This window comes from Aphelocoma coerulescens, chromosome 19 (genome assembly GCF_041296385.1).
Source record: "Aphelocoma coerulescens isolate FSJ_1873_10779 chromosome 19, UR_Acoe_1.0, whole genome shotgun sequence".
NCBI classification, from domain to species: domain Eukaryota; kingdom Metazoa; phylum Chordata; class Aves; order Passeriformes; family Corvidae; genus Aphelocoma; species Aphelocoma coerulescens.
The window spans coordinates 3,834,703-3,850,696 of NC_091032.1; the positions used below are offsets into that span (position 1 = coordinate 3,834,703).

At 41.7% G+C, this 15,994-nt stretch overlaps 1 protein-coding gene across 1 annotated transcript in view; it reads left to right on the top strand.

Annotated features, from left to right (window-relative positions):
• The window catches only part of ANKFY1 (ankyrin repeat and FYVE domain containing 1), a 31,887-nt gene that overhangs the window by 12,099 nt on the left and 3,794 nt on the right, over positions 1 to 15,994 (top strand). Inside the window, exons 7-24 of the mRNA XM_069033591.1 lie at positions 462 to 627; positions 2,673 to 2,877; positions 3,626 to 3,694; positions 4,441 to 4,640; positions 5,061 to 5,158; positions 5,547 to 5,772; positions 6,714 to 6,812; positions 7,190 to 7,343; positions 8,257 to 8,425; positions 9,590 to 9,708; positions 10,056 to 10,212; positions 11,177 to 11,377; positions 12,618 to 12,794; positions 13,208 to 13,355; positions 13,631 to 13,721; positions 14,048 to 14,172; positions 14,383 to 14,529; positions 15,011 to 15,101. Of these exons, the coding sequence (XP_068889692.1) occupies positions 462 to 627; positions 2,673 to 2,877; positions 3,626 to 3,694; positions 4,441 to 4,640; positions 5,061 to 5,158; positions 5,547 to 5,772; positions 6,714 to 6,812; positions 7,190 to 7,343; positions 8,257 to 8,425; positions 9,590 to 9,708; positions 10,056 to 10,212; positions 11,177 to 11,377; positions 12,618 to 12,794; positions 13,208 to 13,355; positions 13,631 to 13,721; positions 14,048 to 14,172; positions 14,383 to 14,529; positions 15,011 to 15,101 (2,642 nt within the window). The remainder of the gene's footprint in view (positions 1 to 461; positions 628 to 2,672; positions 2,878 to 3,625; positions 3,695 to 4,440; positions 4,641 to 5,060; positions 5,159 to 5,546; positions 5,773 to 6,713; positions 6,813 to 7,189; positions 7,344 to 8,256; positions 8,426 to 9,589; positions 9,709 to 10,055; positions 10,213 to 11,176; positions 11,378 to 12,617; positions 12,795 to 13,207; positions 13,356 to 13,630; positions 13,722 to 14,047; positions 14,173 to 14,382; positions 14,530 to 15,010; positions 15,102 to 15,994) is intronic.

Consider the following 15,994-nt stretch of genomic DNA (forward strand, 5'->3'; position numbering starts at 1 on the left):
AGAATTTGGTGTTTCAAGTAACTAGTTCCTAAGTACCAGTCTGAACCTTGTTAGTGATTTTTCTCACTAATTCTTATTTGCATGTTCAGCATTGCCACAGCTACTTCTGTGTAGGTAATGGAGGTCTACCTAGCAGTAGCTCCATGAAGACATAATTTAGAAGTGATTTGTAACACTTAAAACCATCTTCATGCAACAGAATATATCTAATAAAATCCATTACCTGGTATTGCTATGTACATTTAAAGCTGAATGGTTATAATAGCCAACTTTGCTGCTTTGTGGCTGTTCAGTAAGAATCATTTCCTTGGACAACTTTTCTGTTGAAAGCTGAAGTAACAGGTATTTGTTCTGTTTGGATGAACACTCTAAGCAACTAGCAAATAAGTTGTCTCCCAACAAGAGGCAGGGAAGAATTATTCAAGTACTTCTAATGTCAGTTGGCTGTATTTGTGTTGTAGCTTCCTGGGAAACTCAATGAATTGGATCACAATGGAGATCTTGCTCTGGATTTAGCCCTGGCCCAAAGATTGGAGAGTATTGCAACTACACTGGTCAACTACAAGGCTGACGTAGATAGGGCAGACAAGACAGGCTGGAGTCTGCTCCATAAAGCCATCCAGAGAGGTAAGGAGATGTGATATGAAGCTTTGTTAACTTCCAGTTGTTCCCAGTGTGGAATACATATTTCAAAGTCTGTTCCTGTGTCATGTTGTAGTTGACACTGCAGTTAGAAAATTGTAGTGAAGTATGAACTTTGTCCTGTTTCTTTGTTTTTTAAGATATAAGAGCAAACAGACTATTATTTGAGATCTGAGAGCCAGTTTGCTGGCTGGGCAAACTTATGCTATGTGACATCCAGGTGCAATCTAGTAGAACATTGCCTGCTAAAGGAAGAAATCTACGGAGACACTGGGAATATTCTAATTTAACAGTATTCTTTCTGACAAATAGTTGGATTGAGCACAGCAACATAAGGGTCACAAAGAAGTCGTCTTTTCCTAGACTTGGGTTGAATGCAGCATATGCTTCTTTGAAATATGGTTAACAGTAAGGGTCCTTGCCACTGCATAGCAGTTTCAGAACAGGAACATCTGACTGAAAGAAGATGAGGAGCAGGTGGTGGTACCTGGACTGTCCAGTCTGAATATTTCCAAAGCTCCAGTGCAGTTACCAGAGTGGTGTCTGACTACAACTACATGATTATATTGAGCTGTTCCCCACCTTAGAGTGGAAAATGCATCTTATGAGAATTGGAGCACAGCAGGTTCTAGTTGCCATGGCCACAGTACTCTGAAGACTTTGGATCAGCAGCATCTTGGCCTGTGGTCAAAGTGTGGTAAAAATCTGCAGTGAGCACCTTGTGCCGCTTGTTATTTCTGCAATGTCTTTGGCAGCTCTCTTCCAGAAAGCCAAGCATAAGTTTATTTTTACCAGCAAACTGCCTTGGACCCCTAGAAGTAAAGGAAGAAGTTGGGAGCTGAATTTTAAACTCACAAAATTTAAATTAATCTCCTGCATGTCTAAACAGGGTAATGCTGGCTTCTGATCCTGTGAGTGAGACTTCAGCCACGGGAGTAGGAGACATTGTAGGCATAGGTCAGTGATGTGATGGCTGCAGCCATATAAAACACTGGAAAAATTGCAGCAGGCTGTTCTTCATACTTAATACTGGCATTTTTCCCTAGTTCTAATGTCTGCTTTCAGTCTGACCTAGAGCTCTGAGAATGAACACTTGCTTTTCAGTAACCACAACTTCAGTGAATTAATCACAGTTAACAATCACATGTTCTGAAAATGGAGCTAAAGCAAATTGTCTGCACTTGCCACATGATTCTTACTACTTACAATCACTGAAAAGTGGGGGAATGTCATATATGTAGATCAGAATGGGACTTTTGTTTTTGTTGATAGAGATAATCCAGCAATATGAATTTAAAGCACTGTCTTTGTTCTCCACTCTTGCATTCAGGCCAAGCAAAATGTGAATATGTCTACACAAAGTAGCCTTTGAAGCAAGGGCAGCCAGTATTTTCCTGAAGTTATTCTTTGCATATTGGTGTTTCAAGTACAAGGTTTCATATGTGAAAGTGGGTCTAAGTTCTGACTCCTGAGAAGCTCTCAAGGAGTTCTTGGGAATGCTGTGCATGGTGGGTCTGCACTGCTGGAGCCCTTACCCTGTGTATATATATGAGGGCCCAAATTTCCAAGAGCAAAGGCTGTGTCATTCCTGTTTATGTAGTAAGACTCAACAGGCTAACTTGAACTGGAAACTTTTGACTAATGCCTTGGAATAGTACCTTTTGTTCAAAAAATACTTGTATGTTTAGTATCACAGTTTGTCCAATGTTTTATTAAAGGAACAGTGGATTTATCTTGATAGAGGAATGAGCAAAGTCAGTATCACTATAACAATAAGCTGGTGTGAGAACTTGAGTCGCAGGTAACCTGTGGGCAAAACACTTCTTCAAAGGGCTTGCTGTGAAATATTTTAATTCTGACTTTGCAGTGAAGCATTGTTGAAGTTGCCTGTTGCTGGGGCATTTTAGGAGCAGACACTTGTGTTGGAATGAGTGTATGGTATGGATTGAAGTCACGTGTATCCGTTTCCTGGAGTATAAAATATATAGGGTACATATATCCATTAATAACTTTGTTTTGTTTCACAAAAGGAGATAAATTTGCTGCAAACTTTCTCATTAAAAATGGTGCCCGTGTGAATGCTGCTACTCTGGGAGACCAGGAGACTCCTCTGCACCTTGTGGCATCGTACAGCCCCAAGAAGCACTCGCCAGATGTCATGGCAGAGATGGCACAGATTGCACAGTCCCTCCTGCAGGCAGGAGCCAATCCAAACATGCAGGACAACAAAGGCAGGTAAATGCTGTGGGATGTAAAGTCTGCTACAAGTGTAACAGACAGTGCTGTGAGCATCAGATGCAGCCTCCTAAGAACCTCTTCAGGTCTTTCAGCAAAGTACAGCTGATACTGGAACCAGGAATTCATTTACCTGGTTTGAGACCGGTTGGTAGCACTCAAAGTAGAAAGTTGTGCAGGCTGAATGGTACCCTGTCATGGCCTATTAAATGTAGCCCAGCTACAGAAAGCTGGGGTGAGTTGATAGTGTTAGAACGCATGGTACACAGTTAGTTAGCTTTTACCATTCAATGATTCAATAAAGGCAATTTAAGATGACAAATAATATACCTGAAGCTGTCAGGGAAACTAAAATGTTCTGAAAAATCACCAGTTTCTGCAGTTTGTTTATCTGAAGTGTAGGGCCTGTAAGCTTTTTCACAGGTTAGGTTGGGCTGGCAAGCAAGTTCATAAAATAATATTGAAGACTTGGGATATATCAGCTGCACAGTTCTGACAGGTGAGGCTATTGTACTTCTTCCTTTAAAGTTACTTCTTACATTAATGAGTTCCTCACTACCAAATTAATTGGAATCATGTTCACTAAAAGTTTAGATTTCTCTTTCTTAAAAGAAGTGCTTGTGCCTTTCTCCTTTAAGCAGAGATGAAAGTTAAGCCCATAGTTCCCTAGGGGTGTGTTGGTGACTGGGGCCAAAGTCTGAAGTGCCTTGCTTATTCCTGCTGTAACTGTTCTTTGCTCCAATTACAGGACCCCGTTACATGTGTCCATTGTGGTCAGGAATGAGCCTGTGTTCAGTCAGCTCCTGCAATGCAAGCAGTAAGTCTCACTTGAATGTAAAATACACTGAGGTTACCTGTACAGTGAAGATACTAAAACTGGTTTAACAACTCTCTGTGCCTTTTTGCCTTACAATAAGACTGGTAATAACTTTGGATGCAGAAGTGTAAAGGCTGTGCATAAGTGAAGATGCTAAAACCATGTCAGAAGCCATGTAAGATTCTGCTCTACTGTAAAGAAGCAGCAAATTGCATCTCTATGTTTTTCAAAGAGACTGAAATAATTTCAAAGGTGAGGTAATGTAGGAAGCTTGATTTGTAGTGGAGTTAAAAGGAGTAGTAAGACTCTTGAAATATCTCAGTATGTTCTTGAGTTCAGCTTGGCTTCTGCTTAAAGCTGACACAGGTGACTTCTTAGGGTGGTGAAGCAGAACACTTCCTTTGACTTGGTTTAATTGCAGCTGAATTTGCAGTTCTTGTACACAGCTTACTCAAGGGGATTTGCCTCTTCGTTACACTTAGTGGGAGCCCAAATCTGCCAGGGATTCTACACTTCCCTAGGAGCAGTGAGCTTGAATCTAGTAGTCACTGAAAGGTGCTGTGCTTGTTTTAGAGTATTCACAAATTCTCTGAAGTAACTGGAGCTACAGTAGGCTTCTTGGCAAGCAAAAGTTGTCAGAGATGTATGAGATGAACTAGTACAGCTGTTCAGACGCTTGAAACTTAAGCTGTGTTGGGGAACCACTTTTTAAGGTATAAACTGGGGACTCTAACTCTTATTTTTAGACTAGACTTGGAGCTGAAGGATCATGAAGGAAGCACAGCTCTGTGGCTTGCAGTCCAGTATATCACTGTATCGTCTGATCAGTCTGTGAACCCTTTCGAGGATGCCCCTGTTGTGAATGGAACCTCATTTGATGAGAACAGTTTTGCAGCAAGGTTGATCCAGCGAGGCAGCAATACAGATGCTCCAGACACAGTAACAGGTAAAACAGAGTATTTCTTTGTAGGTGGAAGGCTTGTAAGTTAATTGCTTGATGCTGGCTGCACTTGGAGGAGCTGGATGAGGTTTCAGCAGCATTTTCTCCATAATAAATGGTAGGTGGTAGTTGCTTTACCTAGAGCTGGCACAGTGACAGTCCCAAGCTGAGCTGGACTTGCAGGAAGTGACAGAACATACGGAGTCATTGCCAGATTCTAATATCCTCTTTACACTTTCAAGATGTGTAATCACTAAATTAAAGTGCATGTGACAGTCCAGTGTTGGAAGGGGACTGCTAGTACCTAGGGTTTTCCTTGTTGGCTTCAAAGTGTAATGTTGTAAGGTAGTGGGGAAGGTGTTAGCAGACTAATTATCAAAGTGTGGTTGGAATAGCACTCTAACAGTGTTCATGGTTTTTCTGTAGGAAACTGCTTACTTCAGAGAGCAGCTGGTGCAGGAAATGAGGCAGCTTCTCTCTTCCTAGCAACTCATGGAGCAAAAGTCAACCACCAAAACAAATGGGTAAAAGCAGACACTTAGTCTGAAAGTTTCCTTACTTCTCTTCAGAAATAAGATAGCAGAGATCTCTTATAGCTAAAGCATAGATTAAAGCAAGTTGGAGCACTTTGTGAACCTTTGCATATTTTCAGGTATTTACTAGCGACCACTTGCATTCTTGTGGCACTGTTCTTGCAGAATCACCACCAGTTGTTAACATGCTTTTAGCACTTACTGCAATGCCTGGTGTAATAAAATCCTTAGTAAAAGCTAACTCATGTAGTTTGGAACTCCTAATGAGCTTCAGCTTCTAAGAGTGAAACTCTTCACACCAGCTCTTGTAGTTTTAATAATTTAAAAGCTGCTTCTCTTCATGTCTCAAGCTGTTAACCCAGCACCCTGTTTATTAAAGGGAGAAACCCCACTACACACAGCCTGCAGGCACGGCCTAGCAAACCTGACAGCAGAACTCCTGCAGCAAGGAGCCAATCCCAACATCCAGACGGCAGAAGTGGCGCTTGGGCAGAAGGATGCATCTGCTCCTCCATCAGCAGAGAATGTTCACCTGCAAACCCCCCTTCACATGGCTATTGCTTACAATCACCCAGATGTGGTGTCAGTCATCCTAGAACAAAAAGGTAGGTGTTTGCTGGTCCAGACTGTTGGTGCTGCTGTGAATTGGTGTGTCAGGATGGGATCCAAGTTGTGTTTTGACAAACTACTGAGAAAGCATGTCTTCCTGTAAACAGTGTTTAAGCATAGCAATTAATAAGACTGGCTAAGCAGTCTTAAACTCCAATCATCTGCTTGTTAAAACTAGAAAATTATTTTGTCTGTGAGTGTTTGTAAATTCTCCACTGTAGATAATGGACTTGAACAGTTAGTCTCAGGTTCTGTTCTAGCTGTACAACTGAGATCGCTTTAAAGCATTTGCCTCAGGTGAATGCTGGAATCAATTTTGGATAAAGGCATCTTTCTGTGGTGAGACTTCTGCCTACCTCAATTCCTTAGTAAGAGGACTTTATACAGAGCAATGCTGGTAATGATAAGAGAATTGAAACTTGAGTGCTCAAATATCAACAGATGAGTTCATTTAATCCTACTAGTCAGCTTCTTTCTAGCAGCAGGACGGGAGTTTGACAGCTGAAGCAGGGCCAATTTTGTCTCCTACTGTAAGTGGGATTTAGAAGGAGTTAGGTGAACTGGGGTAGATACTGTCCATCCTAGGAAATGGAGAAGGAGGGATGCTGCCGCTATATTGTGGAGCCTCCATTCTTCATTCTCAGAGCTTTGTATATGCCACTCTATTTGGAATTGCAGGTAGAAAGGGACAGGTTAAGCCTCTTAGCTAGAAAATTGAATTTTTCTTAGTATATGTGTTAAGATTAGGCAGTAGTGGCAGTATTGTCTGAATCCTAAGCAGTGTCACATCAGGGAAGCTGAAGGTACTTTGTCAGATCTTAAGAACTGACTGCTAAAGGAACAACCTTCTACAAAATGTGACATTACTGCTGCAGCTTTCAACCTGTGACTGCAGGTCAAGTACAGGAATGCCCTAATTCCTTATGCTTTTTTGTAGCTAATGCTCTTCATGCTACCAACAACTTGCAAATTATTCCTGACTTTAGTCTAAAGGACTCAAGAGACCAGACTGTGCTGGGATTGGCTCTTTGGACAGGTATGTGCCCTTCAAGATGAGAATTTACAATTATAGGGAAGCTATGATGTGAACAAGATTTTCTTAGAGATAAAACAGCAGGTGTGTGTTCATGTTCTGGCTTGTGCTGCTAGGGAGGAGTTGTCAAGGAGAGCTTTAGATGGTTCTTCATCTTTTAAAATTCGTGTTCACATATGACTTAGTGAAAGATTTCTAGTCCTACAGCTTCTGCCCAGAACTGTACTTGCAGTTCTGTGGAGTTCTTCCTGTGTGAACTCCCTAGCAGTTTTCACATCAGATCACTGTGCTATCTGTGCACGTTAACTCGGTTCTATTAGTCTCAGTGTTTCCATTTTATAGAATGGAAGGTAAAATGCTAATGAGTTTGAACTGTTCAGGCATGCACACAATAGCAGCTCAGCTGCTTGGATCTGGGGCATCCATCAATGACACCATGTCAGACGGACAGACGCTCCTACACATGGCAATCCAGAGGCAGGACAGTAAGAGTGCCCTCTTCCTGCTGGAGCATCAGGCAGATATAAACGTCAGGTAAGATCCTAACTGATACAGCACTCACCTGCATATGTATCTAGGAGCAGGTGGTGACTGCCTTTGTATAATGGCTTGAGATTTGTTTCACTTTGTGATTTACACAGTTTGGTACTGTTCTGTGGCACTAGTTATGGCTGAGGGATTACATAGGTTAACTTGGACCTATGTATAGCTCCATTGGTCAGTACCTCCTCTTGAGGCTGTAGAGGGAGGTGCTACTTAATTCTAGGTAAAACAGCATCCTCTGTAGGAGACTGAAGTCCTAGAGACAGGCCTAGAGGCACTGAACTTCTCTTGTCTCATCCATTTGCCAGCTTGTTAGAGCTGCATGTTTGCTACTATCTAAAATATATTAGATATAGATCCAGCAACAGGAGTCTGATAAACTTCCCTCCTCAGTATCTCCTAGACAACTTGATATTAGACTTAACAGAACATTTGTCTGCTTACATGACTGACAGGCTGTCTGTTAAATTTGGCAAGCTGTAATGTAATGAATGTCATGGGTACAAACTGCCTAATGCTGCTGTGCTAACTTCAACTTTTTAACAGTTGGTATTTGACTGTTGCTTGAAGTGTTGCCACGTTGCAGACAAAGCTGTTTGCTTCTGTGGCAGCAAGCTGGCTTGGAAGGAACTCTGTACAAATAATGGCTGCACTGAAGGAATTGAGTGTCTCTGAGCTAAGAACACTAACTTTTTTTTCCAACTTTAGAAATCAATCACTTGCTAAAAGTGAAGGGAGGAAGAAAGGTAGACTACAGAGCTGTGATGAAATACATGGTGTGTTCGTGATGGTCTTACCACAGCAAAAATACATACAAGAGGAGATAATTCTTGGCTTTGCCAATAAAGTGCTGTAGCTGAGCTTTATAATGCATCTGTAACACTTGCAAGTGTCCCTGCTGCAGGACCCAGGATGGAGAGACAGCCCTACAGCTGGCCATCCAAAACCAGCTCCCACTCGTGGTGGATGCCATTTGTACCAGGGGAGCGGACATGTCTGTGCCGGATGAGAAAGGAAATCCTCCCTTATGGCTTGCCTTGGAAAACAACCTGGAAGATATTGCATCAACTCTGGTAAGACTGTCAGTTGGTTTAGTCTCACTTTTTTTCATCTTGCTAGTAACAAAAGGCTTCATCAGCAAAAATAAACCCAATGCACGAAGAGAACAGACTTGTCCAATATTACTAATTTCTGGAGGTCTTTTTCTTCACCACAAATTCCTCTTTACTGCAGGAATCTTATAAATACTGTAGTCTGCATAACCAAATATCTTGCAGCCACTTTAATAAAAATACAGAATATGCTGTCTGGATTCTTGATCTGGAAGGAGTAGGTATCTGCTTAGATCAGTCTGTAGCATACACGACTTGTGTAATGATCAGCTTTCTGAATAGAACTGAATACTCATTTTATGCTTTAGTGTATATGTTGCTTTTTATTGTATCTTAAAGTTGAACCAAGAAGGCCTTTAAAAGCTTAGTATTTACTTTAAAGACTGTTTACTTTCAGGCATGGGTGATATAGCAGGAGATTTCCTAGGAGACACAAGTAGACCTCCTTGTGTCCTTTTCATAAGGAAGTTACTTTGCTTTGTCCAGTTGTCTGCTAGAGACAACTATTTAAAAACTCTGCTTGTGACCTGAGAAATACATCTTGTAACTGTTCTTGACTGTGCTGGTATTGGATAAGAACATTTATGGAGTCAACACTCTTAACTACTCATGTTTAAACCTTGTAAATAGTTTGTAAAGTGGAGTGGAACAAGTCTTAAGTGCCACATTGCTCAAGTATGTAGTTCTCTAGTAGAAGAATACAAATATTAGCAATACAATTCCTGGAAAAAAATTCTCTCTGTTTAGTTGATTGTGTAAGAAAGCAGGTAAATGGGCCAGACCTTCAAAGGCAATGTCTGCTGATGCTGCTTGATTTACTGTAGGTGCTTGTCATTGCTGAAAGTGAGGTAACTAGTCCATCCTGCTTAAGATCTATCAAAGTATATAGATGAATATTTGAATTGTTAATAAATACCGTCTAATTAAGGATTACACAGTAAACAATAAAGTATTGGTCTGGAAGCCTTTAAAGTAGCTTCCTGAAATTCAGTGACTGTCACAGGAATAGACAAGGCATCTCAAGTTTTACCTCTAGGGGATAATGTTCCAGGAGCATTAGTCAGGGACTATAGTAGGAGCCTGTTGAAAAAAACCTTCACTGTGTCATTGTGCTTCTCCTTCCAGGTTAGGCATGGCTGTGATGCAACGTGTTGGGGGTCAGGACCAAGTGGCTGCTCACAAACCCTTCTCCACAGAGCTATTGATGAGAACAGTGAACAGATTGCTTGCTTCCTGATCCGCAGGTCAGACCCCTTCCAAGATACAAACCTTCTAACAAGCATGTAGGGATGCCCCTGGCATAAATTAATTGAATGCTATCTTGAGTCAATAACAGCTATGTGCTTCCTTAGGCTTTTGCTGGGTTGGGTGGGAGACACTGGGGATTCTGACCAGTCCTAAATACACATTCTGTTATCTATAATAGCATCATGTTCTTGATGACAAGAGTCAAACTAAAACCAGGAACTTGGGCTTTTGTAGAACGTGTCAGCAGTTGCTGGATCAGCTCTTGTAATCTTTTCTGTGACCTTTTTTCAAGCAGTTTAAATCTGGATTAAACATAATAAATTGACCACACTGTTTGTTTTAGTGGGTGTGATGTGAATAGTCCCAGAAAGCCAGGCCCAAATGGAGAAGGAGAAGAGGAAGCCCATGATGGACAGACACCCCTACACTTGGCAGCCTGTTGGGGACTAGAGGAGGTGATCCAGTGCCTTTTGGAGTTTGGTGCCAATGTCAATGCTCAGGTGTGTGAACAAATCATGCACAATTTTTTAAAGTAGATTCTTTGCCTCTAATGTAGTGAAAACAAACTTTCCTCTCAGCTGTGTATTTTGCTTGATAGAGAAAAGAAAATCCTGCTCTTAGAGCTGAGCCAGTGCAATGATTGGCTGACGCTCTGCTTTCTCTCCTGTCCCTTTTTACCAGACCTGGTGCTTATCTGCCCATATGGTGGTTAATTCAGGAAGCTATGCTGAAGGAAAATAATGATACAGAAAACTTCTTGCAGTGTTAGTTTTCTCATGTAACTGTGGGATTCAGTGTCTTCTGTCCCTAGTGTGAATTAAAGCCAGGAGCAGGGCTGTATTGTGCTGCAATTAATCATTAAATCAGCTGTAGTGTATAACTCCAGAGTACCCTACTTTGTTAGTATGTTTGGGAAATGTCTTCTGTTACTGAGTAAACTGAGGTGATTTGAGTTACATTTCATTTTCGATTACACAGTAATCCTTAAACAGAAGCTTTATAAATAACAACAAAAGAGATGAATGGATAACATTTCTAGGTCCTGTTGCTGTCGAAAGTGACATTAAAATGAATCACAGAACACAGTCACAAAGCAGCCTTGGCTGTAAGCTGCTGCTTGATGCAAACAAATGTTTAAACACCTCAGCTGACTTAGCTATTAAATTTGAGTGCTAATCTCTGCTCCCAGAATGACTGACTACATGGGAAATGTTATGGTGAGCTATTTATTTTAAAAGGCCATGTAGCACAGGATTGAGGTCAGCCTGTTTGGAGAAACAAATCTCAATTTGCTTTTCTTACACTGTGGGTTTGAGCTCACCCTGCAGCTGTTTGGTGACCATGCTGAAGGAAGCTGGGTAGGTCACAGGACTAAACTACTAAGTTGCTTTGACCCTTGAAAATTAGGGAAGGATTTGTGTACTACTGAGTCTATATATAACAAACTTCCTGGTTTCCTTCTAGGATGCAGAAGGAAGAACTCCAATCCATGTTGCCATTAGCAACCAACATAACGTTATCATTCAGCTGATGATTTCACATCCAGATATTAAGCTGAATGTACGTGACAGGCAAGGAATGACTCCCTTTGCTTGTGCTATGACATATAAAAATAATAAAGCAGCTGAAGCAATTTTGAAGAGGGAACCAGGAGCTGCAGAACAGGTAAGCTGGGAGTGTTCAAACCATGCTGGTTTTGTTACTGCACTAGTTTGTGGTAACAGCTGTTCCCCAAGCTGGTTCTGTTTTATCCTTTTGTGGCTTTACATGCAATCCGTTTGCCAGGTGCCAATTCTCTTTAGCAGGATTTATTAGGAAACTAGGTGTGTATGTGATATGTGTGAGTAAGAACATTAAGGGTTAGTATCTTGTCAAATCTTCTTACCTTGTCAATACTAAACTGAGAAACAGGCATATGTGTGTATAAGGAGGAAATTCTAACTCTACTCTTGTCTTGTGCTGGACTAGTACAGAAATAATCTATTACCCAGCTCTCCTAAAGCTATCCAAAACAGAAAACGTGACCTAAAATAACTGAATAATAGATGCTATGCTGCCCTGCTGAACTATAAAACCTCCAACTGTATCTTCAGGCTTCTGGTGTGACACTTCAGGCAGCTGTTCAGGAGGTTCTTCCTATCCTGTGTAAGTTTAATTACTAGTAAAATATTTGAGTACTTAGTGAGCTCTTGTAATATATGTAAAACATGGTTACAAATACAGCCAGCTTAAATATGCTTTAAGGTCAGCTGCAAGGTGAAGTTGAACAACATGTACTTGGTATTAAGCAAAAAACCTGAATTCTCAGGATGCCCAGAGCAGCTGTGGCTGCCCCATCCTTGGAAGTGTCCAGGGCCAGGTTGGACAGGATTTGGAGCAACATGGGATAGCAGAGGGTGTCCCTGCCCATGGCAGGGGGTGGACAGGATCACCTTGGAAGGTCCGTTCCTGCCATTCTATGGTTCTGTGAATACACTTTGCATCAGCGTGGCAGGATTCCATGTGGCTTCCTTCTCCTGGATTAATTGCCAGATAGACTCAAGCGTGTGTCATTTAACTGAGTTTATCATTAACTGCTGCTCAGTACTTAACTACAACAGCTGTTAATCTTTTGTCTGTCTAACAATACTCTCCAGTGTGGGGTCAAGAAATGACAAGGTTATAATATAGAAGTAAAGTAGTGTGAGGCAGATTGGACTGAGCAGTTGCAGCAGATAATTTCTCAGTTTGGTATTTGATAGACTTATCTGATAGATGTGTATCTAATGTCAGCGAGTGAAAGGAACGAGATTCTACAGCTCAAGTAGAGGGAGCAAGTGTCTCTTAGTGCAAACATGTCCTACTACATAAAACACCTTATTCTGCAGGATTAATGGATTAATTTCACGTGCCCTTTCTGCCCCAGGTTGATAATAAAGGTCGGAATTTCCTGCATGTGGCTGTTCAGAACTCGGACATCGAGAGCGTGCTGTTCCTGATCAGTGTGCAGGCCAACGTCAACTCTCGGGTCCAGGATGCCTCCAAGCTGACCCCTCTGCACCTGGCAGTGCAGGCTGGCTCGGAGATCATTGTGCGCAATCTGGTGTGTGCTGCAGAGTCACCGTTCCCCTGCATCGAAACGGCATTCTGCCTTACTGCACAGTGCCTGCAGGCTGCTAAATCCCGTGGGAGTGACACCACGTTTCTGAAACAGAAAGTTCCCGTAGCCTGTACTGTTAGCTGAGCTGCTGCAGAAGCCTTCACTTGAGCATGTTGGGTTTGTGGCAATCACTAGGTAGTGTGGCTCAGTTTAAAGAATCTTTCCTTGTGCTTTCTGCACATTTGAACACAAACACAAGTTGTAGCCAGTCAGTAATGATGCCATTTTATACACGCTGGAGGCCTAGAAGTATCTCTGTACACTAGAGTCTTGCATGCTTCATTCACAGAAATAAGCTGTTGGCTAAAATAGCCCTGAAACCATTTTTGAACATTTTCCTTTTTGCATCTTGACAGCTGCTTGCAGGTGCCCAGGTGAATGAACTGACCAAGCACCGTCAGACTGCTCTTCACTTAGCAGCCCAGCAAGACCTGCCCACCATTTGTTCAGTTCTTCTGGAGAATGGAGTAGACTTTGCAGCTGTAGATGAAAATGGAAATAATGGTAAACTTTAAGTTACACAAGTAAATGCAAAACACTTCAGTAGGTCTGTTAATGGTGTCTCCTAGTGGTAGAGAGCTCACTGTGAATGGGCTTGCTCTGCAAAGGTGAAAGAATAAAAGTGCAGGAAATCAAAACAGACAGAAGGAGTTGTTTGAGAAGGAAGGTTGGGAAAGTGGAAGGAGGGCGTTTCATTTAGTTATTAGGCTGTAATTATTGCTGATACTCAGAGTCTTGAACCTTCTTTTTTCTTTTTTTTTTTTTTTTTTACTGTTCAGCTCTGCATCTGGCAGTGATGCATGGCCGTCTGAACAATATCCGGGTCCTCCTCACAGAGTGCAATGTAGATGCAGAAGCCTTTAATATCAGGTAATTACTTACAGTCTTAACAGACTGAAAGAACTGCTTTGTATTTTAAAATATGCTGATATGCTGCTTAAAAAATATATGTGGCTTGTATTATATTATTTATACACGAATTTGGAAGTGTGCAGATGATGCTGTGTCTAAATTCTGTGCAAATTATACGTATGCACCAAGAAAGGAAAGCTAAAGTGGGGAGTTGTGTATGATGTACTGAGTTACAGAGATGTAGCATTGTTCAAGTCTGAACCAAACTTGAAAGCAAGGAAAGTTGGATGAGTAACTGCAGTAACAAGCAGACTTTGATCAGGATAACAAACTCTTTTCCCCAGAGGCCAGTCACCAATGCATATTTTGGGACAATATGGGAAAGATAATGCAGCAGCCATCTGTGACCTCTTCTTGGAGTGTATGCCAGAATACCCTCTAGACAAACCTGATGCTGAAGGAAACACAGGTAGGTGAGACTCAGACTAAATTTGGAAGTCACTCAAGTTGTATTCGTGGTACGTCACTTTTAAAGCTGGAATAATTGGCAGTAGTATGTTAAATACAGTAGGAGGCACACAATACACAGAAACTTAAAAACTAAAAATCCTGGTCTGGACTGAATATAACACAATCTGCCACTCTGTTAGCAAGGAGCTGTTTGGCTCTTATTTTTCAGTGCTCCTCTTGGCTTACATGAAGGGAAATGCGAACTTGTGTCGTGCAATAGTGAGAGCTGGGGCTCGCCTGGGAGTTAACAACAACCAGGGAGTCAATATCTTCAACTATCAAGTTGCTACAAAACAGCTTCTCTTCAGACTGCTGGGTAAGTACCTCTTGCTGCAGTGGGAAAGTGCTTCTGGCTTATGCTTCCAGGATACTTTGGAGGAAAGAACTCTGGACCTCTGACTTAGATGACAGTAATTCCAGAGAGGTGGAACTTGTGAATTTTATACTACTGTCAGTGGGGGGTAGGAATACTAGTTTTTCTTGTGATTAGCTGAAAAGTTGTACAATGCAGATTGTCAGATACTACTTTTTCTGGAAGGATAGACATGGAAACTCCTGGCTGGTTGTGTAGTCCAATGTAACTTAAAACACACACTGCTTTTTAACTGGTGCTGTACTGTTGCTGTGGACAATGTGATTGAAAGCAGCTACAGATTGCTTACAAACAAGACTCCAGCTCCTGCAACAGTAGTTAAATCCATTATACTGGGTGCAACCTAACTGGAAAAACCCTTCATGTTTAGTGTACTCAAGACATGTCTGAGCTCATTTTGCCTTCACATTTTTACCTCTAACAGATATGCTGACAAAAGAACCTCCCTGGTGTGATGGCTCCAACTGCTATGAATGTGCTGCCAAATTTGGAGTCACGACAAGAAAGCATCACTGGTAATATGAGCCACCTTGCTGTGCTTACCAGGAAATGGATTCCTCCCCAAATGTAGCTAGGCTTGTTCTTTCCAGTAGTTTAACGTAGGTGTATAACCACTAATCCAGCTGAAACATTCCATCCTGCCTTAGATCAGAAACTTGTAGTCTGACTGAAATCATATTTTAAGCAGCTTGTGCATTTAATATTCTGATTGGCTGTAAATGAGGAATCATGTCCACATTCCAGTGAAACAGGATTTAAATACCCAGTTGTCAGGGAAAGAGAGTGATGCACTTCACAGAGGAGCAACAATAACAGAAGTTTAGTGGTAAAGGTGGCAATGGTTTATCAGAACTTGATGGCAAAGGTGCACTTGATTATTTCCTTCATAGAGGATGGGGTCTGGGAGAGCTTCCTGTGGAGGCATGAGGTTCAGAGGGCAGCAACTGGGGCTGTGGTTTACCCAGGAAAGGCAGGAGGGAGCACACCACCACCACAGTGGTGGGAAGACCTGCTCCAAAACAGGTGGCAGATTTGGGCAGGTGTTGACAGCTCAGGTTTGGGATGCTGTTTGTAGTGTGGAAATGGCTGAAGATGAACATGAGCTGCCTTTTTTAACTAGTCTGAAGTTGTACAAAACATGCTGGGTTGGAGGGGTGTTAAGCTAAGATTCTTCTTAGCTCAGTATGCCAGAGAAACTCCACGTGCATCAGCTGAAGCAGTACCAGGTGACTCACTAGTACAGAACCAGCATGTGCTGCTGGCATTAGTAAATTATTCCATGACAAATACCAGAAGATACAAGACAATCATAGCATTTCAATTGCTAGTGTGTATTTAATGATGCTATCATTGATAAAGAATGTCAAACAGTAACATCCTGGTGTTCACTAGGAGGGAATTCACTTTT